The sequence below is a fragment of the Manis pentadactyla genome, chromosome 16 (genome assembly GCF_030020395.1).
Source record: "Manis pentadactyla isolate mManPen7 chromosome 16, mManPen7.hap1, whole genome shotgun sequence".
In the NCBI taxonomy this organism is placed as follows: Eukaryota; Metazoa; Chordata; class Mammalia; order Pholidota; family Manidae; genus Manis; species Manis pentadactyla.
This window is the reverse complement of record NC_080034.1, coordinates 26,680,422-26,708,087: the sequence shown is the minus strand read 5'-3', so window position 1 is coordinate 26,708,087 and position 27,666 is coordinate 26,680,422. Positions and strand designations below refer to the sequence as shown.

The 27,666-nt window shown below is 38.9% G+C and overlaps 1 protein-coding gene across 6 annotated transcripts in view; it reads left to right on the top strand.

Moving 5' to 3' along the window:
• Window positions 1-27,666, top strand: part of RUNX2 (RUNX family transcription factor 2) — a 306,364-nt gene that overhangs the window by 157,641 nt on the left and 121,057 nt on the right. For all 6 annotated transcript variants that reach the window (XM_057494090.1, XM_057494091.1, XM_057494095.1 and 3 more), the window contains one exon: window positions 16,485-16,646. In XM_057494090.1, coding sequence (XP_057350073.1) covers window positions 16,485-16,646 — 162 coding nt within the window. The remainder of the gene's footprint in view (window positions 1-16,484; window positions 16,647-27,666) is intronic.

Sequence of the window (27,666 nt, the reverse complement as noted above, 5' to 3'; positions counted from 1 at the left end):
ACCCTTCATCTAGAGGCTGCCTATCCATCCTCTAAGTGTTAGTTGAGATGGTGTTATTTTATAGCTTCTGCATATTTGCTTTTTTCTTCCCTGCTAGATTGTAAATTCTTTGGGGGATTTATTCGAGGAGTTTATTTTCTTTTGTGCCTAGCACAGTGGTGGTATCTCACTGAATGCTTAATGAATGAAAGTGTATATGATGAGAAGTGCCAGAGGGGCTGGAATATCATGCCTCAGTGACATTAACTGTTCTCTCTCATTTCCTGTCCCAGGATGCTGCGGTTGCCTGGTGATGATCAATAATGGCAGAAATCACATTTCAGTCTAATACTTACACAGTTAAACCATTTGGTATCATCGTAGTTTAGGATCTGCATAATTGCAGGATGAAATTTAAGTTAAATTTATAAGGCTTACCTACAATGGATTTTGTAACTTCTTTGCAGTCTGCTGCAGCTGCATTTTAATTCATGTAAAAGCCTTTGGATAAAGACATTTGTGACAGAAAAGGCCCAGTTACCTCTCCTTGGCTTGGCTTTTTTGATAACTCAAGTTCTTACTCTAGAACAGTAGAGGATGATCATGGTCATATGGTCACTACACGTTCCCCCACTTGCCCACATAAAAGGCAGGTTGAACTCCTAGAAGAGCGAAATGAAGTTAGAAGTAAATGAGGACGTCAGGAGCATTTAGTGTTCCACACTAGCATTCTCCAGTGCACCTCGCAGTTCCTAGGCCTGAAGGTCCCAGCCCCGCTGGCTTCTTGGCAATGCTGATCTGATGCTGTCACTCAGCTAAACTGTTTAATGGATGATGTTCTGCCTGAGACCCCAGGGCCTCCCCACAGTTTCCTGAGGAAGTTGCTTCCTCTCTACCTTTTTTTTAATCTCTCAGACATCTGGTGCCTGTCTCTGGGTGCTAGGAAATGTCTACTCTGTCACAAACTCCTCCTTCTTTTGATTCAGAATATGGTGCTCATGGAGGAGGGATATGAGGTAGGCCACTCAAGATAGTCACTGTTTTAAACTCAATACTCAGGATGAGTGAGCTGCACCCCAAAAAAAGGCTTTGATGTAGGCCTTTGGGCTTGGTGGCTTGGGACATTCATGTAGCCCTTGGGGTGGACATTCTGCCATTCTGTGCTTCATTCACTCAAAAAGTATTTGAATGCTTACTATGCTCCAGGCATTAATGTAAGTGAGCAAGAAAGATGTATTTTCTACTTACCAGGAGCTTACATTTTAGTGACATAGTCAGTCAGTAAGTAAGTAAGCATACATACAAAGTAATTTCGGATAATAATAAATGCTTTGAGAAAATGAAATAGGGTAATGTGATGGAGAGGGAAGATGCTAATTTTGATTGGAAATCTGGGAAAGGGTTCTTTGAAGAGCTTTGTAGATCTGTGAGGAAAAGAATTTCAGGCAGTGGGAAATTCATGCAAAGGCTCTCAGGAAGCAGCGAACTTCTCAGGAAGTGCTGTGTTCAGGGAACAGGGAGGTTAGTATGTGGAATGGAGTGAACAAGGGGAATGGTACAGAAAGGCAGGCAGGGGCTAGACTGTGGAGACTTCAAGGCCCTGGTAAGGGACTAAGGTTTTGTTCTGATTGCAGTGTGGCGCTAATGAAGGATGTGGAGCAGTAGAATGACATTATCTACTTTATGTACATGTTTTTAAAAAATCACTTTGGCTGTTGTATGAAGAATGGATCATAAGGGGTCAATGGTAGGAGCAGGGTCATCATTCAGGAAGGTACTTCAGTAGCCCAGGAGAGAGTTAAGGATGGTAGCACTTACTTTCTTTCTTCAAAACTCAGATCAAATGCTGGCATCTTTCTCAGGACTCTCTTCCAACCTGACCACACTGGGTTTGAGGCTCCTCTACCACTATTTCACATGGTGACAATTAATATGTCTCTCTCCTCCATCAGACTTTGAACTTGCAAGGTGTAGGGTCATGTTTTATTGATCTTTGTGTCCCCATTTTCCTATCGAGTGCCTATTACTTGGTGACTTCTGCTGTGCTGAAGTCATTGGGTGAAAGAATGGGTCACACTTCTTCAGGATGTGTGACCCATTATTATCCTAAACCTAATACTTTTCTTGTATGGGTTTGATTGAATTACTGTTAGCTGCTATCTATTGAATGTGTGTCCTGTACCGGGCATTGCTATAATGAAGTTAACTCACAGTCCCCTCACAACAGCTCTATGAGATAGATGGCATTATTATGAGGGTTAGAAAAGCTAAATAACTTCAAGGTCCCACTAACAACTAGTAAGTGGTAAACACAGGAACTAAAGCCAAATCTCCATAGCTCCTGGGTCCTGTGCTCTTAACTGCCGTGTACCGAGGGGAGGCTGAAGCCTACTTCGGTCATGGCTCAGTTGCCTCCCATTTCAGGACCTAACAATTTTGATTTGTGCCACTTTTAGTGTTCACAACTTAGTTTTACATAAAGTTCCTATCCAAGCCTTTAAACAATTCTTAAAAGTACATGTTTTACAGGTGAAAGAAATTGATTATTTGAGAAATGACTTGGAGAAAGCCTCTTTAGTTATAGTTGAGTGTGAGTTCTAGACTCTTAAGAGATAATCATGCCTCATTAAATTGGGCATGTTGCTGACAGTCTAAGGACATGAATACTAAGGGACTAATTTCTTTTTCTTTCTCTCCAGTGAATATTATTTAGGATTCTCAGAGATGACATTTTCATAAAAGAGATGAATTAGGAGTATCTGAATTATGCTTTCAAATGCAACATAATTGTTTTCCATGTTTAAATTACGGTTAAATGAACATGTATTTTAGGTGACATTTTTAGCAATACCATGAAAAACAACTTACCAGACATCATGTAGACTAATAATAGTTTTATTAGCAGTTACTTTGACTGAAGCAAGGTAGCTTCTGCCCAGCTTCTGTCTGATTCTGCCTTCCTTGGGCAAACAATGCTCCTTTAGCCATGAAGAGTATCTCAGCCAGTGAGGCTGTCTGGGCTTGGCTGTATGTTTGGTTGTCCTGGGCCTGAGTCTGCTGTGCTTTTACTGGAACATTCACTAGCTAATCCTCTCAGAAAGATGAAAGCACAGCTGAGTAGTGTGTGTCTCAAATTACTGTTCTGTTCAAGTGCCAAGTGACCACACGATTGATTCACCATGGAACCAGCTGGGAGGTGAAGTGGGCATGGGTGGGGTGGCAGTGCTGTGCGTGTGAGGGAGGGTGGACCCAGGAGGGGCTCTGGGACTATCTGGGAGCAGGAAGGATGACTGCAGGTGCCCTTAGCTAGGGAAGAATTGTAGGGTGTGGAGTAGGGGTTAAGGAGTCTTAGGCTTCTGACCTCTGTGTCCTGCTTGTGTCTTAAGGGTCTTAAGGAACTGAAATCACCACCGAGACAGGTTGTTGGTACTGTTCTCTCACTTGGCTGGTGCTGTGTTTTAATTTCTGGAGTTACTAGAAAGTTTTGTCCTGTCTTCTTCCTTTGCAATCTTTTGGGCAGGATCGCCAAGTAAATTTGCTGCTGACAAGCATATGTGTGAGCAGGGAATCTTTTTAGAGAAGGTTGCTGTTACAGTCCTTATGAAAAAAAGGCAAAAATCTTGTGTGTAAACACAATTTTACATCTACTCAGCCCTGGCAGCCACCTTATGAGGGAAAGCAGAGTTCAGGTCCAGCCTGTACTGGCTTTGAACACTGAAGCTCAGTAAGATCCTGGGAAGAGCTGGTGGTCAACATACTGTGTTACTGCCTAACCTGTTATTAGCATCCATAGATTAGCTTCTTTACGATTTCTGGATTTCTGTCAGTTGGAATACTCTTGTTAATTGAAGATGCTTTGGCTTTATTATACTTTTGGAAAAACAGAGAGGGGTAATGTTCCAAGAAAATTAATTTCTGCAGCTCCAAAAATTTGTCTTTGTAATTTCCCCCTATCTGTAGTAGAAGATAAGTTAAGAAGTTGAGATAAGAACCTATCCCCTTTGTTATGCCTCAGAAGATTGGAGACTGATGAAAATTAGGCTTGGGGTGGATTAATGATTGTGCATTGAGCATTGACTCCCCTATACAGAATTTTATTGTTGTTAACAACCATTTGATCAATAAATATGAGAGATGCCCTCACAAAAAAAAAAAAAAAAAAAAAGTACACACTTCCAATGGTAAAATAATAAGCAACCGGGATGTAATGAATATAGTCAAGATATTGTAACAGCTTGGTATGGTGATAGCTGGTACCTAGAATTGTCATATATATAAATGTTGAATCACTATGTTGTACACCTGAAACTAATGTAATGTAATACTGTGTGTCAACTACCCTTCAATAAAAAATCATTATCTACAAAAAAAAAAGAACCTATCCCCTACATAATGCCTTCCTTTATCTTTTTCCAAGACCTTTGCATTTCTAGCCTGTCTTTAGATCTCTACCCAGAGGAAGTTTTGGTTCCTTTCTCTCATTATTTTATATTTTCTAAGTTTTACATTTGGTTTTAGCTTTACATACATACATATATGTATATATATATATGTACACACATAAGTACATCTTTCCCCTTTCTTGCCCCCTTTTACATTTTGGAGTGGGCTGTGGGCAAAATGAACAGAATAGGAGTCTAACTTTGAATGAAATGGTCAACCCACAAAGCTAACCAAGGGGAGAGGCAAGTCAGGCACGCAGCTTGATATAATGGATGTTCTGGTGATATATTTTGATGTTTAATCATGGATGGGCACCCAGGGCTTCAAACAGAGTTGATGTATATTGTCCTAGGCATTAGAACATAGTACACAACAACAACAATATATACAGATATTATTAGGTTAAAAAGTATTTTTCTTCCATCTTTTTCATTTTAATAAATGCAGAAGCAGCTCAGGGATAAAATTGTATGTCACTACTCTCAGTTAAGACCATCAGATTCCCTTCCTTTTTAACTGTTATAAAAAGTTGGTTGTAATAGACTTTAAAAGACAGATTTCACAGGAGAGTCAGTATTATGAACCCTATTTTGGGAATAAGAAAACTTAGGCACCAAGAGATTGCTGAAACTCTCAGAGCTAAAATTAGGAAAATCAGTGTCCCAGGAAGGTGAAACCTGACAAGGTGGTTTTAAGTGGGGAGGGGTGAGGGCACGGGGGAAAGGGCTGAGAAGAATAGTAAATGAATATTTGGAGCACCAAGGTGAGTGGTGGGAAGGAAAATGACAGCATCACTGAGGGCCCAGCTAAGGACAGAGATAATTGGAAGAGCCAGTCACCCCAATTATGCGATTATCTCTTATAGTAGGTACAGTTTGTGAATAGGAATGGGCTCTCGTGTGGCGGATTGTCTTTGAGAATGGCAATTTCTCCTAAGACTCAGTAGGACTTTTTAAGGCAGGGAAACAAGCCAGTTACCAATGTGGGGGAATGTTCTGGAAGATGGTAGATTATGGTAAAGGTACTTTATGTTTCTACTGATGAGGAACTTCTGAAGAGGGGTTGGCTCATCTTGTGGCCTTGGAGAATGAACAACAGCCAAGTGAAAAGGTTAGGAGGAAAGATGGGGAAATCCAAGTTTCAGTTGAGGCAGGAAGTAGGATTGTCCTGTGGAAAGGTTGAGTGTCCTGTGAAAAAGTTCAGAGAGCTCTCAGCTCTTCTTTCATCCATTCCTCACATAGCAGGTGGAGGTCCCATACCTTGCTCTGTCTTCTCCAAAGCTTCAGTATGACACTGCCTTGAGGAAACACAGTCTCCTAGCTGTGTCTGACTAGGGTAGCAGGAGTCTACTAGTATTCTGCTAACGCATCCCAAGATTGTGTTGCCGTTTTGTCCTCCCCGTGACCCTGTGGCTGTTGTCCATGAGAACCTGTTCTTCCCTCACTCTGCCTTGCAGTTGACCAAATGTAACACTGTACTTTTGCTCTTACTCAGTTTCATTATGTCACTTCCATCTCCTCGTTCCATCTGGTAGGGTATTTTATAGTTCTGATTCTTCCGTCCGGTGTGTTGGCTGTTCCTGACGACTGTCTCATCCTGAAGCCTAGAAAGGTTACTTTGATGGAGATGCTGGATGCGACTAGGATTATAATGCTCTTGAATATGCCTCTGCATACCTCTCTCAAAACTGACCATGATCCCTATCAACAGCCACTTTCTGGTGGGCCTGTTAATTAGTTATAAATCACATTAGAAATAAGGCATTTATTTTGCTGAGGTCAAGACATACAATAGACAGATGAGCTCTGTTCTAATCTATTACTCTAGTAATCCTAAGAAACAAATGTTTAGTGAACCCATTCTGCTTTCTGATAATGAGTGTGCAGGTAGTGTGAAAAGTTCATTGTACTTAGGCTATGGAAAGTGACTTGAGTGTTTTTAGTAGACTGCAAGCAAGTCAACATCAATAAGGCCCCCTAAAACTGTTGAAATTTAGATTTTACCAATAACAGTGTCATTCTCAGAGTAAGAGAAGTAAAGCTACTGTATATTGTGTAGTAAACTTTTAAAGGCATTATCCTCAAATAATTTAATAAGTGTCATGTGGAAGACTAATTTCAGACAGTGAAACTGAGATGAATTGAGAGATATATTTTACTTAATATTAGGAAGAACTTTGTAGAGCCTGCTTTGTCCAGTGGAAGCCCTTTGCCTACTGGTCTCCACAAATTCTTATAATATTGTGGGCCATAATTCATCCTTGAATTATGAATTCATCCTTGAATTCATCCTTAAAGCAGCAAGTTGCTCTCCCCTATCTCCTTGCCTCTCTTGGGCCTTAATTTCCTCCTAAACATGTTTGTCCTGATCATTCTATTTGAAGATCATTCTTCTTGATAAGGGAGATTAAATCAAAATAATGTTGGGTAATTTTCCTTTCTAACTGTCATCAGTAAAAATTATGCCCATTGTTCTCAAACTTTGGCATATATTAGAGTCATCTGGGGAGCTCATTAAAAGTGAAGGTGCCCGAGCTTTACCCCTAAACCAGAATGTATGAGGTGGAGCCACAGGCCCACAGCCCATCATCCCAGGCGCGCCCTGCCCACCCAGAGCCAGCCTGCCTGGTCCTGCCTGAGGCAGGGATCGCTGACGCCTCATTCCCATGGCGGGAATGATGTGCGGAGGCAGCTAAGAGCCCTGCGCTGCTTCCTGGTTTCCCGAGTGCAGCTCCTGGACTCCACTCCTGTGTCCATTTCAGCTGCTGTTTTCCCTATACACCCTTCCCTGCCCTGTTTCTATTATGATGCTGTCAAAAGCAGATTTTAAAAATGCCTATCTGATTATGTCACCCTATACTTAAAAACACCTCAGTGACCTTTCATTTCACTTAGGATGAAGACCAAAGCCTCTAGCATGGCCCGACAGGTTCTGCGTAGCCTGGTGCCTCCCTGCCTGTTCTTCAGGCTCACCTCCCACCGATTTGAGCCTTTGGTCAGTAATCAGCCACACTGGCTCTCTGAACTGCCCCCAAAACCCTACTGCCTCCATCCCAGGAACTTCATGAGTGCTGTTCCTCTTGCCTGAAGCCCTCTTAACCCTACCTAATTATTTACCGGACTTCTGCTTGCCATGCAGTTCTTGGCTTAATCATCACACCACTGGAGGAGACTTCCAGACCCCCAGTCGTGGTTGGGGGTCCCCACTATACATTCTTATGGTGCTGAGGACATCTCCCTTTTATCTCTTACCACAGTCATATTAGGTGATTAGTGTGGTCAGTCTCCCCTACCAAACTGCATACTCCTTGAGGGCAGCTCTGTCTATATTCACCTTAAGTATCCCTGGCCTACCACAGTACCAGAGTAGGTACTCAGTAAATATTTTTTGAATGAATGAATGAATGAAAGAATGGATGAATGATTGGAAAACAATTCTTGTCACCATGGATACCATCATCCATCTGATAGCAGGAATCACCATGCATGGGGACCTTCTGTACCACCCCAGCTGCTATATCTGTTCCCCTGGATGTTGACATCGACCTGATTTGAACCTAAATTTTCTAAACCCACTTCAATACCATGATTGGAACTAAAGGTCACTTCCCCTTGCCAGCACCATATCCCAGTCATATCTCAAAATCTGGTCCTGCCTGTTTGCTGACTTATTCTTTTCCCTCTGGCAGCTTTACCATTGAGGTCAGGGTATGCCAACGCTGAGACCGGGTTAGGTGTGACATGTGGTATAGCCTCTTATTTCTTCTATTAGGTTTTTTTAAAAAAAATAAAACCCCCTTGTTTTCTGTAAGATACTTTCAAGTCCCATCCTGCCAAAAGCTGCTGATGCTTAAAAGGCAATTCTCAGTACCTTGTATTAACAGTTCCACTTCCTTCTGGTTTTTCTTTAAACATTTTGCTGTGGGATGTGACATCTTAGGCTATATGTATCATTTCTCATTCTCTTCCCTGCTGTTGTCTCCTATGATTTGCTAAGTCCCTTTTCTTCCATTGTTTGTGTTGTAACATAATTTGTCATGCCTGGTGCACCCTACATACCATCCAGTTTTATCCAAACAGCTTGCTGCTTTTTTCTCAAATTTAGTCCAAAGCCCTGTCAATCAGTTGGGTTCATCTTCTGCCAAATGATTCTAGTAGCCACCTTAGTTATCTTGAGAATGTCCTTGATGAGGACAAGAGGGGGAGTCAAAATTCTGCTCTTGGTGTCTTCTCTGCTGACATGAGCCAGAATGCTGTGTGATGAAAGTTACCGTGAGTGTCAGCCCCTGTCAGCCGACCTTTCAGAGCCACCCCACATCAGCTCAGTGTGGCTTCAGTAATTTCTGTTGTAATTACTGTTTCCAGAAAGGACTAAGGATAGGGAGCCCACTTTTCTGGATAGTTAGAATTGTAGCATTCCATGGAAAACTTCTTAGAAATAACCCATCCATTCTCATCTTATAAGTGAAAACAGTGAGGCTCAGAGAAGATGAAGTATTGGTGTATAACTGCACAGTTAATGCCAAAGCTGCCCCAGTCTAGGGCTCTTCCTGTACTCGGAGGAGTCTGTTTGTTTTAATGCAATGTTTCCCATCAGTCAAGAGAACCAGAAGTGAGTAGGAAAGCCCATTCTAAAAACCCAGTTTAGCTAAAAGGGTTATTAGAGAAGACATAGAATTTAACTTGAAGTATTTAGTGTAAATTGTTTTGAAAAGGGAGTTAAATGTATGTATGAATGTGAGTGTATGTGTATTATGAATGACAGTAATATGACAGAAATAGTTTAGGGATAGGAAATTGTAAATCTGTCTCTCTGTTAAGATTATTGACTTTATTTGACTCTGGTAGCAATTGAGAGGCATAATCTTAAACTAGAAGATTCTACATACAGTTCATTCTAAATGTCTCAGTTTTCTCAAGAAGTATTTGAGGTTTACACAGACTAATTTGAGTACTGATTAGAGAAAAAAATGGGTGGAAGATAAAGGGTGGGAATGTGAGACTTTCTCATTATACCTTACTCCCCAAATAGATCAGGTGCTCACTGTAGACACACTGAACTTTGGCAGAAATCACTGGCTGTTGTGTCACATGGCATTGCAGCCTGCTGGCAGCGCAAACAGGAAGAAGGCTCCTATTGACTTATTTCTTGCCATCTCTCCATGAGGTTCAGGACCACGCCCATGGTGTGCCTTGTTGTGAGTGATTCTTAGGAAAAGAGCTCTTTTTCACACCCATACGTTTAATTGAAGCGTTTACAGAAGGAGGCCTGCTAAGAGCAGCCACCGAGTTTCCATGTATGTCTTTCACTGGGTTTTGTAAAGTTCTCTGCTCACTCCGCTCCCCGCCACTCACTTACTCATTAAGAATAGACTTCTGTATGTTTTCCTAGAGCCAGTTCATTTTCCTGGGGTGCCTTTATTATAGCCATCTGTCTCCTTCTTCCTCTCTTATTGTAACCCCAATTGTTTAGAGTTCAATTATGCAGATACGGAATTTAGTCTTTTCAGTCATTTGAAAGTATGGACACTTTTAGAGCCCATAACTCTGTACATATCATTTTAGGAAATGCATGGCCTGCCTTCTTTTTCTCCACGCCAATTATTACACTTCAGAAGCTATGATCCAACTCAAGGAAGAGAGCTTGCTTTTTTCATAGCCACAGGTTTAAGTAAGTGGTTGTTTCTCTTTTTGGCCTGATTCAAAGACAACTTGAGACATGTGAGGCAGTCCTCCCCCCATCAGCATTTTTGGGCTTCCCCTGGGTATGTTGCTTTCTGTAACTGCTATGTTTTGGGGGTTTATAGAATGGAAAGCAGATGCAACCAATCTCCAAGTCGCGTTCACTGAAAGAACGTCACCCTACAAGGAGAATTTATAAAATTCACCCTGATGTTAGTGCTTTATGGTTCATTTCTATCTTTAGAGCTTTTTTAAAACACAAGTACATACTTTGAACATTTTAAAATTAATTGTTGTTTTATATCTGTTAGTCTTACTTTTCCAACTGCTTGTGTAAGCTTTTTCAAGGCAAGAATATCTTTTGTTTCTTATCTATCCCTTAGATCATCACACTGCCTCATACACATACAGAAGGTATTTATCATAATAAAAATGGATAATTTGCTGATTCACCAGAACAGCATGTAAAAACTCCCTTTTCCCCCTCCAAAGCCCTGTTAAGATGGCAATAATGACCATTTGTGCTTTGTAGATGAGAAAGGGACAGCTAATTAAGAGCCTTGCCCTCAACTTTGTGAGCTGGGAGAGAAACTGTGAAGTGCATGCAGGCCTCTGGACGTCTGGTGTCTCTTTAAAATATGAGCCATATGATGTGACAGCACCCAGTTGTAGCAGTAGCTGTGTCTGTGACCAGCCTCAGCTGGGAAAAATGCTGAACAGACTCCTTAAGTCAAATGACTGGTTCTTTTTATTTTTAACCTTAACTCTTAGTAGATAGATTTGTTCTACTCTCACCAACGAAACCACGGTGTCATCTGGAAATACACAGTTGCAGATCTGAGGTATCCAAGAAATAGCCTGACCTTATATGCCTGGTGGCAGTTCATAGCACGATTTCACAGTCCGAGGCAGGGACGGTCTTCTCATTGGCTTCATCCCTAGGTCTCTAGGAGCCCTGCTCTGCCCTCTGTCTCTGCTTTTTTCTCTTTTCTCCTGTTTAGTCACTTTGATTAGTCACATCCTGTCTGTGAGTACAGCAGGCCCATTATATAGGAAAGACCTAATTTTCTGAAGTTTGTGTTACAGGTCAAATTAGATTACAACTCTCCTTTAAAATCCCCCTTTTTAGGTGACAGGAAAGAAGTGTGGGGAGAAATATGGGTGGAGTCCTATTTAAATGCTCCCGTAATACGTGGCATTTCAGATTTCCTAAGCAGTAAAGAGTATGTGCACCTAAAAAAGCACAACACCAAAGGTTTTGTTTTTAAATTGTCATAGCTATATAAAAACGTATGTCAATATTTTGGATTTCTGTAATATAGTAATGAAATAATATTGGTAGTTTCTGAAGATTGCCATATAAAAATTAAAAATCATGAATTATTGTTTTAAAAACACCATAAAAGTGGTGTTTAAAGTTTAATAGCAGTTTTCATTTCTTTTGAGAATTTATGTGAAATAAGAGTTCAGCTATCCTCTGAAAAGTTGTGGATGCTTATAAGTAATTATAGATAACCCCTGATGTAATATCAAGATTATGATTGGCACCTCCATTCTCTGAGACACAAAAATCAAGGATACTCTTATTTACATTGCAGTGGAGGGACACAGCACTTCCCTCCATGGTTCTGTAGACTCAAAAACACAGCTCATTCAATGTGACTGGATGGGGTACTGTGAAGGAATGGATTATACTAGCTTTGTGGGACCTGAGGTTGAGATGAAGATAGTTTCTTGTTTATTAATTAGTAGGTCTGACTCAGATCTAGGCCCTGACTTTTACCTAGTAATAACTTTAAGATTGTCTGGTGATGCCTGAAAAAAAAATCTATGACCTGCTCTGACTCATCCAAATTAGGAGTAAATCTCAGAAGTCTCAGGTTTCTTCAGGAAGTTGAGTTCAGAGATCACGTATGAGATCGGGTTATGGTGACTTTTCTCTATTACAAGCATTAATAGTTGTCCAGAACAAACCAAATATTGCTGGAGTCATATATTATGATAGAATTTTATTTTCTTAGTGATTGGGCATTTAGGAAGTCAAGGTATTTTATAGCCCTTTTTTCTACTAAAGGTTTGAAAAAAGATAAATGTACAGTATTAGAAAATATACTAAACAGATTATGATTTCATGGTCTTGCAGAAACCAAGACAAAGAAAGAATATAATTAAGGTTAAGTGATTGTAAAGCATATTGACACAACCAATGTCGATATGTTCTCCAAATAGTGGACTTCAGAATCACAGAAAGCTTTCTAAAAAATTGTCCTCTGCTACAATAAGATGTTATGGGCTGGAAAGACAAATACATAAAGGTTTTTTTTTTAACAGTGGTGAACATCTATTCCATATGTGAAGCTCTTTACTACATTATTTCATTTAATCTTCATAATAACTTTAGGAGGGGTCTTCTTATTTATCTTCATTATACAGATTAGGAAACTTTAAGCTTACTTAGGTTGTGTGATTTGTCCAAGATTACACAGCCCAGAAATCGTAGAGGTGGTTTTATGACAGCACAGGGGTTTTAGAGAAGGCCTGGGGTGTTGGGAGACCATTACTTTTTTCCTTAAGATCGTGGTCCCCTTTTAAAATTACTTATACTAGATGGCAGGTTGGTCTTGAGTTTTATTTTTCTTTAGTGATTTCCCTCCTTAAATAGGTTATCACAGAATCTTAGAATGTTGACCTTGAAAGAGATTGGTTGGACTGCAGCCTGTCCTCTGAAAAACAGAACAAAGGGAGATCTTAGTTGTTTAGAGACAGTGAGAAGTTATTTTTGCTAATCTGGGATATCTTTAGGAAGGACCTCCACTAAAAGCAAAACTATCCTTTAATAGACTGTCCTAGTATATATTCTGGCAGTCAGAAAGTTTATGTAAAAGCTAAGACCTCACTGATACAACTTCTTTTATAGCTTAAGGGGAAGTGAGAGAATGACTAATTACTACCTCATTAATAAATTCCATTATTCACTCAGGCCACCCTGGGAGGGTCATTCAGTGGTTATTTATTGAGCATGTACTATGTGCCAGGCATACTGAATTGTGCTAAGTCTGATCTTGGAAATTTTCAAGGATAAAGCTTTAGACAGCCCAGTCACCTAGATGATTTAGAGTCAGATTTTTGATTTTTTGGAATAATAATGAGTATTTGCGACTCATTGTATAGTATTTAACCCTTACAACAACTCTATGAGATAGTATTATCACACCCATTTTACAGATGAGGAAATTAAAGCTCAGCAACATTAAGAAACATGTCCCGTGTCACACAGCAGGGCCTTGACCATGTGAACTCCTAAAGAGAATAATAGTTTTATTATATATATATATATATATATTTATCTATTAGTTTTATATATAAATAGATAGTACTTTATAGTTATCAAAATGCTTTATTTGTTATTACCTAATCTGGTAAATGAAAATAATAGTAGTCACTATCATACTAATTTTACAGATAGTAACAACTGCTACTATTTATTATATACTTAATATGTGCCAGATAACTTATCAGATAAGGCCTAGTTCATGCTCACAACAACCCTATTTAAGTATCATTATTCCCATTTTACAGATGAGCCACTGAGACACTGAAAGGTTAAGTGACTTGATCTGCTCAGTAAGGAGCTGGGATTCAGCTGCGTCTGCCGAGGCAGGACATATGACCACTTGGTTATATTTGCTTTGCCATGTTATGCTGCCTCAGTTTGCATGTGTGGGAACTAAGGTCTAGAGTTAGCTGACATAGCTGAGGTCATACAGCCTTTACACAGAGCTGGGACTCCAACTCAGATCCTCTTGCTACAAAGCCCCCTTTGCTTGCCTCTATATTGGGCTGTCTCTCTGCACAAGGAGAACTGAAAGGCTGTACCTCATATCCAAGGGAAGTTCCCTAATTTATTTGTGATATGGTTAAACTTAAACATTAATACATTTAGTTATTCTTTCCATTTCTTTGTATTTTTTCCCCATTTTTAAGCAGGGAGCCTTATTTTACTGGTAACAACATGTTACAGTAGAGGAATGGATGTACAGGTTGAACTACTTGCTCAGGCAGTTGTCTGGTGAAGTTGGAATAGAACTAAAATCCAAATTTGAGTCTTGTGTGTCCAATTCACCAACTATGGGGTTTTTGTCCTTTTTGCTCACTGAAAATATTGCTTGAGAGAGGGCCTTTGTGAGATTGTCTTCTGGTGCTGTAAGGAATGCTCTTTTTCCATCTGAAGGTTATTTACTATTTTTCTGACTAGTGAATACATTAATGGTTAAAACAAGGAAGTATGTCAGTATCAGGTATATAAAAAGGATCACTCACTCAGGTTTGAAATGTTGCCAATCTATACAATCTCAGCCTTGAAAATTTTAAAGCACAAAAGTTCATTACTTTGATGATCAAGAATTCTTTCGATTTCTGAAGTTTATGTTAACCATTTACAGTATTGTAGTTTTACTCAAATTGCAATCTCAGGTAAATGTTCCTTAAAATTGAATTGGATGAAATTTTTCTGTTTATCTGTGTGATAGAGTAAACATCAGATAAATATCCAGATGAATTTAATTATTTTGACTTAAGAAAAGTATGTCCTATTTAGACAGTCTTTAAATAAATTGTTGCTGAATTGTACAAATAAATAAGAAATAGCTGAAGCTAAACAGCTTTGACTATATAGAAAAACTGAAAGGCTTTAAAAGAGGAAACATCTCAAAAAATCACTTGTTTTGCAAATCTCATTTTGTATTTTTAGAGATAACCTGAATTGATCATTCAAATACATTAATAGTTTTTGAAAATAAAGCCTTTCATTTTCAGGGGTTGAATAGGTGATGTGGGAATAATTTTAAACCTATTCCAATGTATTAAACTCCAATTCAGGTGTGTTTTAACTGTGTGTACCTATCCCTGTGTCACCAAGAGTTTCTTTTTTTTAAGACAAGAATTAATGCTTATTGGGTGTCTCCTATGCTAGTCTGTTCTCCATAGTTTCCTCAAGTAATTTTCACACCCCTGTGATTCAGATATTCAGATACAGTTACTCTCCCACCTCCTTTTGAAGATGAGAAAACTGAGGCTCAGAGGCACTGATTAATTAATCGAGGATCACACAGCTAAAAAGTAGAAGTCTCCGAACTTGAACCTAATTCTACACATTCCAAAGTCCATGGGTATTTTAATATCAAGGCTGTCTTGTGAGCAGCCTGGTGTATTCAGATTTTTTAATTAGCAAAATATTTTAAAATTGGTAAAAATATTTGTTAAGAGAAATTTTCTTATGAACCTGTTGTGAAAACAAAATAGTTTGAAGTACACACTTTTTTGCTCTGGAAAAGTACGGCACATTTATCTTTTTTTCTTATGTAGATTGAAGCTCTTTTGATAAATCTGCATGGCTTTGAGTTTGTACCTCCAAGAAACTCCATAGAGACACATCAAAAGATATTTTTAATGCTCAGCAGTTAATCCTGACAAGTTGGCTGCTCATTATTTTTATTATTACAGTGACTAGGTAACACTAGGCCACATTCCCATACAAGTGACATCTTTTAACACATTCCATTAGGGTTAAAGATATTTCCCTGTTCTCCTGTTTTGGGTCATTTTCTTAGTGTCAGAAACTCATACTTAACATTGAAATTGGATGGTGACGAAGTTTTTCAGTTCTTATGGTAGTTGACTTTGAAACTAAGTTTTGTCCTTTTCTTAAAGGTTATTTGCCTGGGTAGTTTAGCATGAAAATAGTAAGACTGGCTTTTCTCATTTGTATTCCTCTTACATGTTGCACCCCCTCTTCTCATTTCTACCCTCTACTTCCTAATTCCCATGCTATAAAGTGCCATCCCATTGACCTGCCTGAAAAGAAAATGAACGGTGCTAAAACCATGGAATCATGCAATTCAAAAACCAAAAATCATATCTAAAAGGTAGTAGCTGGATATGCAACACTAAAAAGCACAGGATACCTGTTATTTAACCAAGTTAATTGTTCAAAACATTTTCTAACTTAAAAAAAAAATCCAGAAGTAATGCATGTTCTTTGGAATATTATGAAATACAGAAAATAAACAAAATAGAATTCAACCTTGTTAAGATAACTGAAGCAGATTGTTTCCTAAATGACTGTTAGACTTTCCAAATAGAAATATTTATGTGAGCGAGAAACAAATAGTCCTTATGCATGATCCATTTTGTTACTTCCATTGAAGCTTGGAGTCTAGAAAGCTTTGTGCTCTACAGGTCCTGAAAGGGTAGGGTTGTAGGCAAAAAGCAGTCCTTATATATGCAATTTTTTTTTTTCTGCTTTATCCTTTCTAAGTGTCGGGTTGCATGTTCTAAGGCCACAGCAGCTGGCATACTAAAGATTTTTCTTCTTTGTTCCAGACCCCAGGCAGGCACAGTCTTCCCCGCCATGGTCCTATGACCAGTCTTACCCCTCCTACCTGAGCCAGATGACATCCCCGTCCATTCACTCTACCACCCCGCTGTCTTCCACTCGGGGCACTGGGCTTCCTGCCATCACCGACGTGCCCAGGCGCATTTCAGGTAAAGACCACACTTTAACTGGAAACCCACTCTTGTACAGGTGGGGGGTTGGGGTTGTAGGCTGGGCCGAGGCAGTCTTATCCACGTTCACAGTAACTTCTTTTAGTGACTTGTGGGCACGGGTCTGGCAAACCAGGTCTTCTAGATTATGGGGTAATCAAACACTTGAGCATTTTAAGTCAAGAGACTGAAAATCCATCAGAGATGGCATAATGTTCTTAAGATGATATTAATGCCACCCAGTTTTAGTCCTGCTCATTTACATCCCCTTTGGTGGCCACTGTCTCATAACTAGGGCCTTCTCCTGAGGGTCTTTTGCCAGGCCTTCCTCTGCTTGTGTTCCTTTCTTTTCCTAACACCTACCTATGTTCCAAATTACAGATTGGTGGCACAGTACTCCATTTCTAAAGGCTCTTAAGTCCCAGCTAGCTAGTTCCCAGAGAGAATGGTTGCAGACCTCAGATCCTTATCAGGAACTAGTCATTGGAAGTGCAGTAAGGCCTGGAAGAGTCTGAAAAGGCAATATGAGGCCTCAGAGGGGCCAACCCAAGACCCAGGCGGCCTCTCCATGAATCCTGTAGTGCACTCCTGTCCCTGTCCATGTGGCAAGCCCCAGTGCTCACACATCTACTATTCCAAAAGCACCACTTTAAAAATCTGTGGTTCATGGTAGAGGCGTGTGTGGTAAATGATCTGGCTGCCTTTCTCTATCATGGAGAACTCATCAGAGAGAGCCAGAAAGTGTCCACAAAGAACTCAGAGTGACAAGTAGAGAAAAGGTGAAGGCTGTTGGGCAATTATATGGATCCTGGGAATAAGAAATAGTCTCTCAGTACACCCCTGAAACACAGACTATAGCACTGCCCCCTCTAAATAAGGAGGCTGACACGCAGAGGCATACATGGTTGGATCCTACATTTGTCAGGCTCTCTTCTCGGCGTTCGGGCTCCATGCACCTGTTTGACTCCTGGCCAGGTTAATACCTTTCTTTCTTTCTCTTTGTGTTTCTGTCTCTGTTTCTCTCCCTCTCTCATTTTCTGCAAAGCTCGAAGCCGTTACTCACTCCGCTGAGTTGCATCACTGACAAGCTGAAGCTCCACCAGCAGGCTTGCAGGTTTTGATTAGTGCAGACTCCTTTATTTCTTTCAACTTGGGAGGAGGGAAGGCTTTGTTTCTCAAGCAAATAGCAGGAAAGGGCTCTCTGGTCCTAGTGCCTTCAGATTTTCTGCAGCAGATGGACTCCTGTAGGGGTGAGTAGGGAAAGAAGAGGGGTGGAGGGAGAACCACAAGATTCTTTGGAAAACCACTTCTCATTATGACCACTATTATTATTTACATGAATCACATGGCATTTATTGGGGAATTGTGCAGAGTACAGAATTTTAGTTATCATTTCCCTTGACCAGAATGACTACTTCTTTTAGGTAAACATTAATCAAAGACATGGGAAAGGTTGAGTAAGGCACGGGATAGTGAGGGCTGATGGGGGATCAGAGGCACAGGTTCCATGGTGTTGAGTTAGTTCTGGTCATTCCTTCTCTGTTTTATACTGAGTCTGTTTTGTTTTACATAGGACCAAAATGACAGTTTTCCAGGACACTTTTCCATATTTGTGTAAACTTGCTTCTGTTTAGGGTCCTCTGTGGCTTGCATCTGTGCAACCCTCTGTGGCTGAAGATTTTGCTATTTGTCCACTGGCAGGACCTAGAGCAAGCCTTAGGGAGTAATTGTGGCTGTAGAGGCACATATCTACACTACAGCATTATCTTACTGAGGTGTTATTTGCATAAAATTTGCTGGGAAAATGCTTGAAAATAACACTGAAAAAATGCTGCCTAAATGGGCAGTCATTATTTTTTATCATTTACATGTGTAATTTAGAAAAGCTAGGTGATTTTGAGTAGATTTACTGATAATTACTTAAAAAATTTCCATAAACCAATAAAACATAACTTTTCACATTTCACAGAGAGGGTAACAAGAGCATAAACTGGGTAATTATCCAGCCATATATCGATCTGAGGCCAGAGGAAGGAATGAGCCTCTGCTTTAAACCAGTTTAAAACTGAGTTTAGTCCAGTTTTTTCCTCCTGCCCCAAACATTTCTATGAGTTGTTACTGGCACAGTAACATGGTGCCAGGGTGGGAGGTTCTGTATAAACATCAAAGCAAAGAGAACAGAAAATCCCTGTTGTCATGATGTAGGGAAACAGGAAGAAAGAACTGTATGTGGACTGTCAGGGAACTGGAGAAACCCTGATTTACCTGACCCTGCTTGTGGGTGTAGGGCTGTGCCTGTGGACTTGGGGCCCAGGTCATCTGGAGTGAGCACCATTTTCACTTGCATGGGGACAGGTCCGAGGAACCTCCTTGAAGTGGAGCCTGTTTCATAGGTTCTGAAGTGCCAAGTTGCAGAGTTTCTGTCTTCCTCTTATTCCTCTCAATATCTAAAGCTGTCCCTAAGAGCCAGGGTGCTAGTTCTATGGAACATGGACATCTAAAATATTAACTTCTACCTGTCCAATGGTCCAATGGTCCAAGTGTCCAATGGTCACTTCTTGAGATGCTTTCCAGAATAGTATGTTTTTGTGTAGAGAAATTAGTTCTTATCTCCTTATGTGAAGGGATACACAAAATATTCTCATGTGATTGTGGGTGAGAAAGAATAAAATTCCTCACTTACATAATGGATTGAGTTTCAGACCCAGATTTGAATCCCAGCTCAGACACAGATCAGGCAAGTTTCTTACTTCTCTGAGACCTAGTTTTATTATTTGTGAAATAAGGATATAATTTTATCTCTTAGGGTCACTGTGAGGATTAAATGAGATAGTTTATGTAAGTGCTTAGGACAGGCCAGACACACAATATGTGCTAAATAGATTGGAGCTTATATTATGAAGTTAGGATTATTTTGTAAAAATTGTATGTCTGTATATAATTTGCAGTCAAGCCCTGGGCTTAAATGAATTAAGTAGATAAAAATCTAAACTTTTAAAGGGGATTATTTGCTTTATAAAATGGATCACCACAGAGCTTATTTGATATAAAGACCCCTTGGAATAATTAAATATTTAAATGAGTTAATACTCATGCATTCATAAAATACTTAACACAGTACCTAGCACATAGAAGTACTCAATGAATGTTTGCCATTATTGTTATTATTTATAGATTTATCATGAATATTTATAGAGCTGAAAGCAACTGGGAACCATTCACAAAAAGTTAATACAGCATTAAGAGAAAATAACTACTCAATCATAATGTCAGAAAATAGAAAATCTTAAGTTACACTTCCATGTAACTAGACATGATAATTTTCAGAGGATCATAGGAATAAAAGCAACCAGAAAGATCTTACAAAAAGAAAAATTCCTAAAGAAATAGCCTTTCATCCTAAAAAACCATTCCCAAGAAAGATCATGATATAATCTATTTAAAGGCCTTCAGTGAATCCAGTTTTATAGTTTCCTTTTTTGGTATCCTTTTTTTCTGAGCAATTTGATCAAACATGGCTACAAATGCTGGGACTTAATGAACTATAATAATGACAATGATATTACATTGTCTAGTTCCTGTAGTCTTCCTCAAATCCTTCATGGAAGTAAGGTGCAAAGAAAATAAGATGATAAAGGTATGTTACCTGCAACCCGTACTTTACTGTAAATGAAAATACAAAACCAGGTGTCCTGAAGTTCATAGGTGCAATACAAAGATTCAGGGAGTATTTCCTTAACTTTGAGTAGTCTTATATATTATAATAAGAACAATAGCAGCAGTTACAGGTTTATGACTGAACACTAAGTTACAATCATGTAATTAACTACTAGGATCTATCTTATTGTAATGAGTTTATTAGTTCATATTCAGCTGAGTTATAAAAATCAAGTACTACTTGTCAGAAGCCAGTCTAAAGGTGGTATAGTGCAGAAGGCTTGTAGGGGTTGGTTCCCCTCCCCCACCATACTTACTGTGATAACTGTGGCTTTATCACATAATAATCTGTAATTAGTAGCACTCCACTCCAAGTGATTTTATATATTATCTAATTTCATCTTAAATGGTCCTAAAATAATATTCACTCTACAGAGATAGCCAGAATTATTTCTTACTGATTCTGTTAAAGAGCCAGGTGTGGCAAGGCAAGGACTTCAACAACCTGAGCCACCGCATGTCTCCATCATGGTGGTAGGGGCATCAGCCACGGCATTTGGATGTTCAAAGCCCTTGTGAGGCTCAACACAAAGAGTATAATTACTTTTCTGGAGATTATTACAAAATACTATGTAAATAAGTAATTACAGACTTACAAAATAGATTTTGTGTAATTATCTGACTACGAAAAGAAGCACAGCCTGTTTATTGAGTCTGATTCTTTGACTCAAGGGTCAGACTATGAGCTATTCTTAGCCTTCTAAAGGGGACCCGGCAGCTTAGATTAACCTAAGTCTCTACCACTTTCAGGCATATATGAGGTTGAAGGGATTTACACAGGCATTTTTCTGTGGTCTTGTCATTGTGCCCGTGGACCTCTGATGCTGTTTCTAGTTCTCTTAGAGACTTAGGATACGTGAATTAGAGATGCAGGGAGAGGGCCATACATGGTGTCTGCCTCACGTACTTTGGCAGAGGCCAATACAGGTTGTAGTGGGTGATTTTGCTCTGCATTAGTAGGATTTTTTTTGTACATGAGCCAGAGTTAAGAACTATAATCTTTTTGAAGAATTTTTTTTCCATTTAAGCAAATAGTCTTGAACTTCTTCTTTCAAAATATTTAAATATCAAAAAATTCCACTTAATCAGCTGCACAGAACTATTAAAGATGTCTCCATTTTAATGTCTTTCAGTCATTCAACTTTATTTCCGAAGGTCAGCAGAATAGGCATTAGTCAAAAGAAGTTACTAAACATTATTTTATTACTAACACAAAACCTAGAAATTGCCAGGTGGAAAAACCCATTTGACCACTCCAGATCGTTTCATATAAAATCTGGCAGTGTTTGGTGCAGTTCATTTTTAATGTCCCTCATCACCGAGTTTCTATGATGTCTTCTGAGTCAGGTTTTGAAACCTGCAGCTTCAGCAGTGTGCCCAGTCTACGCAGACATTTATTTTAGCAAGCCACTCTTAACTCGCAGGAGGGATTGTTGCCTTAAGAGGGGTTAAAAGGAAAACTCCAGCAATTAATACTAATAAACCAGAAAGTTAAAGCAACTCTAATAAAACACTAGAACACCTAGTTTACCTCCAAACCATTCTTTTATTAAAAGCCACCTGTTTGGTAGACACACCTCTGCCACAGCAGCCATGGGCAAGTAATTAAATTTAATAGAAGCCACTCTTATTTTGAAGACGTTCTCTGTTTAAAGCCACAGAGGGGGAAGTTATAAAATTTAATGGACCCTAAACAAAAGCAAATCCTGTGTTACCAATTGAACATTTAATAGTCTTCTCTATTATATCGGCTGTGATTGGTTGGGTTATTTTGCACTCCATACTTTGAAATTTCATCTTGCTTTTTCTAAAAATAGGCTATCTTCTGACATGAGCAGATGGTGTATTCATTTTACTGCTGTGAGCCCAGGTTCAGGGCATACCTGGATCTTAGTTTTCTCTAGCTTTTGAGTACTGGTTCCAAGCAGTGGTTTCCATTCCTCCTAGATCTGTTGAGAAGAGCTGGCCCAATTTACAGAACTGATTAAACTTGGTTGTACGGCTAGATACTGTTATTTGTAGCTAGACTGAGGTACCAAAACTCAGAATGGTTTGACAGTGATTTTATACATGGTTCTCATCAGTTGTTCTGTGAGGATTTATTTTTGGTATATATATATAGCCCACTTACACATGGAGAAAAGATTTAGCAATTGAAGGAATCATGTTTCTGCAGGGATGGCAAAGACATGTTTATACAGTTTATTGAAATATTTGCTGCAATCCCTTTCTTTTCATAGAAGAAAACTTGGGAGCTTGAACCTCACTTCACCGCAAGTATTAAAGTTAATTTTCTAATGACACAGTGGCTTCTGTGGTTCACTGGGCTCTAAGAAGAGGGTAGAGGCAATTTAACTGAAGAAACCTGAATTTTAGTTTCTTTGTCACAAAGATTCTTTGCAGTGTTCTCAGACGTGTCAGGTAATCGTGCCTCAGGGGACCCATGTGAGCGAGTTACTCAGAACTGTCCATACACATGTCTCAGGTTCTGCAGGGAGTAGGATGATGTCTGCCTATGATTTGTTGTTCCCAGGATTTTTAGTTAAAGAAAGATTGCATTACCTGATAAATGTTAGTGGAAAAACTACGTTGTCATTAGCTTCAAAAGAGTGGAAATACGCAGTTACATGTATTTATTTTTAAATTAATAGTTTATGTTTTAGAGCAGTTTTAGATTTACAGAAAATTGAACATAAGAGTTTCTGTATCTACCCTCTCCTCTTCACCCCCACTTTTTCTTATTACTAACATCTTGCATTTGTGGGTACATTTGTTATAGTCGATGAGCCAGTACTGATACATTATTATTAAGTAAAGTCCTTAGTTTATATTAGAGCTCGCTGTCAGTGTTGGGCATGTTTCTGTGGGTTTTGCCAAATTCATAATGCCATGTGTCCACCATTGCAGAACCATACAGAGTAATTTTGTTGCCCTAAAAATCCTTGCACTCCATCTATTTATCCCGTCCTACCTGCCCCCACCCAGCCCTGGCAATCACTCATCTTAGCCCTGTCTCTGTATATTTGCCTTTCCCAGAATGTCATATAATTGAAATCCTACAGTATGTAGTCTTTTCAGACTGGATTCTTTCACTTAGCCATGTGCATTTAAGGTTCTATGTCTTTTTATGGTTTGATAGCTCATTTCTTTTTACCCCTGAATAATATTCCATTGTAAGGATGTTACTACATTTTTAAAAACATCAAGACTGTTCTTCCTGCACCGAGGCATACTACCACCCCTTCCCTTTTGTCACTGACTTTCCAGTAACATTTCTCTTTAGAAAGCATTTCATGCATTCCTTCCGGACAAAACACTTCCATTGCTATAGCAATTGTTACCAAATGGACCAGATTGTGGTTTTCCAGGTCCTCCATCCACCTTTTAATTAAAAATTTTCTTTAGTTTTGTCCATAAACGTTACTAAACATTTACCTTTAAGTGGTCGTTCATGTCAATTCAAGTACAAAATGAACCCAGCTGAAAATAACAATCCATTTATGTGGCTACCTAGCTGCCTTCCGAAATATTCAGCTGTCCCAGGTAGAGGATGCTCCTTTTCTCTAAATAATGCCTGGCATTCCTTAAGTATGTGGTGCTATTTCACATCTACTTGCCAGCCACTTTTCTGCATTGGCTGGGCAGGGCCCTGTTGATCCTTCTCAGGCATCCCTTACCCCAACCACCACTCTCCCCAAAGTGAATCACTCTTGTATTTACGCTCGCTCATTTTGTGTCTTTGTACTTTGGACACACCTCTATAATGTGCAGATATCTTCCTTTAGCATAATAATTTGGTTTCATGCCTCTCCTCTTTCTAGGAGGTAAGCTTCTCAAGGACAGTGACTATGTCTTACGTAGTCTTGAATCCCTATAACCTAGCACAGTTTTCGGCATAAAGCAAGTAGGTGCTCAGTAAATGTTTAAGGAAACAAGTATTAGGGGGAAAGAAGATAGAAAAAAATAGGAAAATGTGCGTGCAGAAGAAAAAAAGGGAAGAAAGAAGATTTTGTTCACCTGGAATCACCAAGAAAAGGCAAAACAAGAGAAACTTACTGCTGATAAGGACAGGAAATAGCACAATAAGAGTGTGCCTGAGCAGTGTATATTTTTATCTCCAAGTCTTCTGCAATGTGTTTTGTATTTAGAGCACACATCAAGACTGCATCTGTTTCCAGTACTTGCTGTTAGCAGTTGGTAGTAATGCCAAAACATACTTTAGGTACAGCTTGAAACCAAATGATCAAATAGAATTTTTGGCTTCTAATTTAGAGTCTGATGGCTATTAATTATAGCTGTCATGTAATGAGGTGTCGAAGTCCCTTCTGCGAAAATGATAGAAATTATATTAACTAAACTATAAACTGAGGCAAAACTGTTTCTCTAAAACAAAGCAAAAGATCTGGTTGTGACAAATATCGTTTCTCACAAAATCTTATCCTTTTCAGGCTGAAGTTCTGCCTACTATCCCATCCTCCCCCCTTTGTAAACCCTCGCAGTATGGTAGGGTTTCATTCCACAGCTCATCAGTGTCCCTCTAATGTCTGGACCCAGAACCAAGCTCCTTTATTTTTGGCCTTGGTTAGTATAGGCCTAAGGTGGCCTTAGTTCTTAGGTAACCATGCTACGCCGATTTCTCCGATTTACCACTTTCTGTCAAGCTGTATTTCTCCCGTTTTTTACTTTTTCTGTTGTTTTTTTAGATTTAAGTGTGGTAACTCAGTTATTCCTGTTAGGTTTTGTCTTACTTAATTCAGTTAATAGTTTCTGCCTGTCAAGAATTTTTTGGATTTTTCTAACATTACGCAATATGTTAGTAGCCTCTTTCATTCCTTCCTACCTGGGATGTCTTTCTTCAATTCATTTCAGTCATTTCAAGTCAGTTCAACAAATACGTGGTACATAATTACAATGTGCTTAGGCAAGCAGTGAAAAATAAAATAAAAGATACTGTCTTTGCCTTCAGGAGGCTTTCAGCCTCTCCTATAGGAGATGACACAGTATGCAATTTGACAGTTACATTATGATACCAGCCCATGTCAATGCCAGAAGATACAAAACTGTGCTCAGGATTTTAGTGAAAGGAATCTTTTTTTCCCTTCTGCATACTTAAAGCCTTCCCCTTTAGGAAATTTAAAAAAAAATTCCATCTGCTCAAATTATGCATTCACTTTGAATTGCTTCAATAATTGCATTTTCAACTGAAAAACAGTTCACTTGTTGACATGTGTGGTTTCATAATATTTCTTAAGATAAGACAAGAATATATAAGATCTGGTCTTTTCCCCGCTAGACTGAAAGATCTTCTAGGCCTGGCCTTCTGATCCTTTGCTAGCTATCTCTTTACAACTTCAGCTAGATTGAAAGCTCCTCTTAGGCCGCGGAGCGGGTGTGCAGAGCTAGCATGCTAATCCTCTGCTATCTCTCTCCTGACAAGGTCTGCATGTAGATGCTCCTGGGAAGTACTTGCAAGCAGCAGAAAGGTCTCCCAAGGCTATTTATTGGCTGATAGATCTAGGAGTGGGGCTGTCTAGGAGACAATGGCTTTTTATTTAATTTCATATTTCATATTCCTAAATATGGTCCTAGCATGAGATTATGTTACAGTGTTTCCCACTATCTCTTTTAAAGTGAAGCCACACCGTTTGCTCTAGGCTATACCAGGTACATGCACCATATGCATGTCTTCACCTATTCGCGACATTTAGAATAAATATACATGTAAATATTCTTGACAGGTACACTACTGGGATATTAATAAATATCAGCCAGGGTGCTACTTACTTACGTTTTTTTTTTAAAGGAAAAATAGGACCATTGAAACCCTCATGTCTTAGTACTATATTGTTACTTCATTGCCCATTGACTTCTCAGAAAATATTATTTGATTTGTCAAGAAGTATTAATTGGTCACTGCTGGTAGAAAGGGAAAGAGAAACTTCATGATTATTTTAAGTTAGTTTTTAGTTTGTTAATATATAGAAATAATTAAAGGGGAAACTTGGATACACTGGAAAGAGGCAACTAAACAGTAAAAAGCTTTCCTATAATTAAAATCTACACAATAAAATGCTGATGATAGCACTTTAATTTGAATTGTTCAAAGTCATTTGGGAATTTTATTTGGAACAGTTCAGAGCCATTTTTAGACTCCTTTTTTGTTTTCTTGAAAAATGAATACAAAAGTATATTTTATTAAATTAGATTAGAATTTAAGTGACTTGGTCTGAGGCAAACCTAGGATCCCATTTGTCTATACTACTATCTGAATTATTTTTTTTGACATTTTAGGAAATTCAAATACATAAAAGTCATGTTAAATTAAAATAAATTGCTGCTCAGGCAACAATGTCCCTGAATATTTTAAAGGATTTCTTAAGCAGAAAGGTGTCCTATCTTTTCCAGAGAGACTTTGGCCTTAAGGGACCATTTTAGAAACGCAGCCGAGCATGGTAGACTGGGATAATACGACCAGTGTGACTGTATCCAGACTTTACTGCCCTCTTTGTAACTCGAATGGTCACTGTTCCAGTTCCCTGTTGTAATTAGTAATAATGCTATAGCTAATGGAATAATAATATTGAATCTTAATGGTGGTTATAAACACTCCATTCTGTGCCAAGGAGAGCAATGACTCATGATAAATCAATAACAAACCTATTGATGTGGCCACAATAAATCCATGCATAATTAAGAAGAACCCTTTATAAATAAAAACTACAAAGAGAAATAAAACAGGTTTGGAAAAGAGGAAAAAGTCTGATCATAGTGTTGTGGCACTGTTCATTAAAAAAACCCAAACTTGTAACCCCCCAAACTACACCTTAGGAAAACAGAAAACACTACATTCTCAGTGTTGCTTACAGGTTTAGTGGAAAATTGACCCCAAAGATTCCACAAAGGAAAGAGTTTGACCCCTGAGCAGTTAACAGAGAAAGTTAAACTTCTTTTCTGACCTTAGATGTTGATAGATGTCACAGATACTTTACCTTTGAAGCATTAGTTGGATCTTGATTTTCGATCCACTCCGGCAACCTTGATGCATTTAGACCCTTGACAGTCAAAGTGATTACTGATATGTTAGATTAATGCTACCATATTTGTTACTGGTTTTCTATTTATTGCCCTTGTTTTTTATCCTCTTTTTGTCCTCTACTCTTTTTGTGCCTTTTGTGGTTTTAACTGAGCATTTTCTATAACTCCATTTTCTCTCCTTTCTTGACATTTCAGTTATACTTCCTTTTTTTTTTTTACCTCATTTTACTGGTTACCCTAGGGTTTGCAATGTACATATACAGCTATT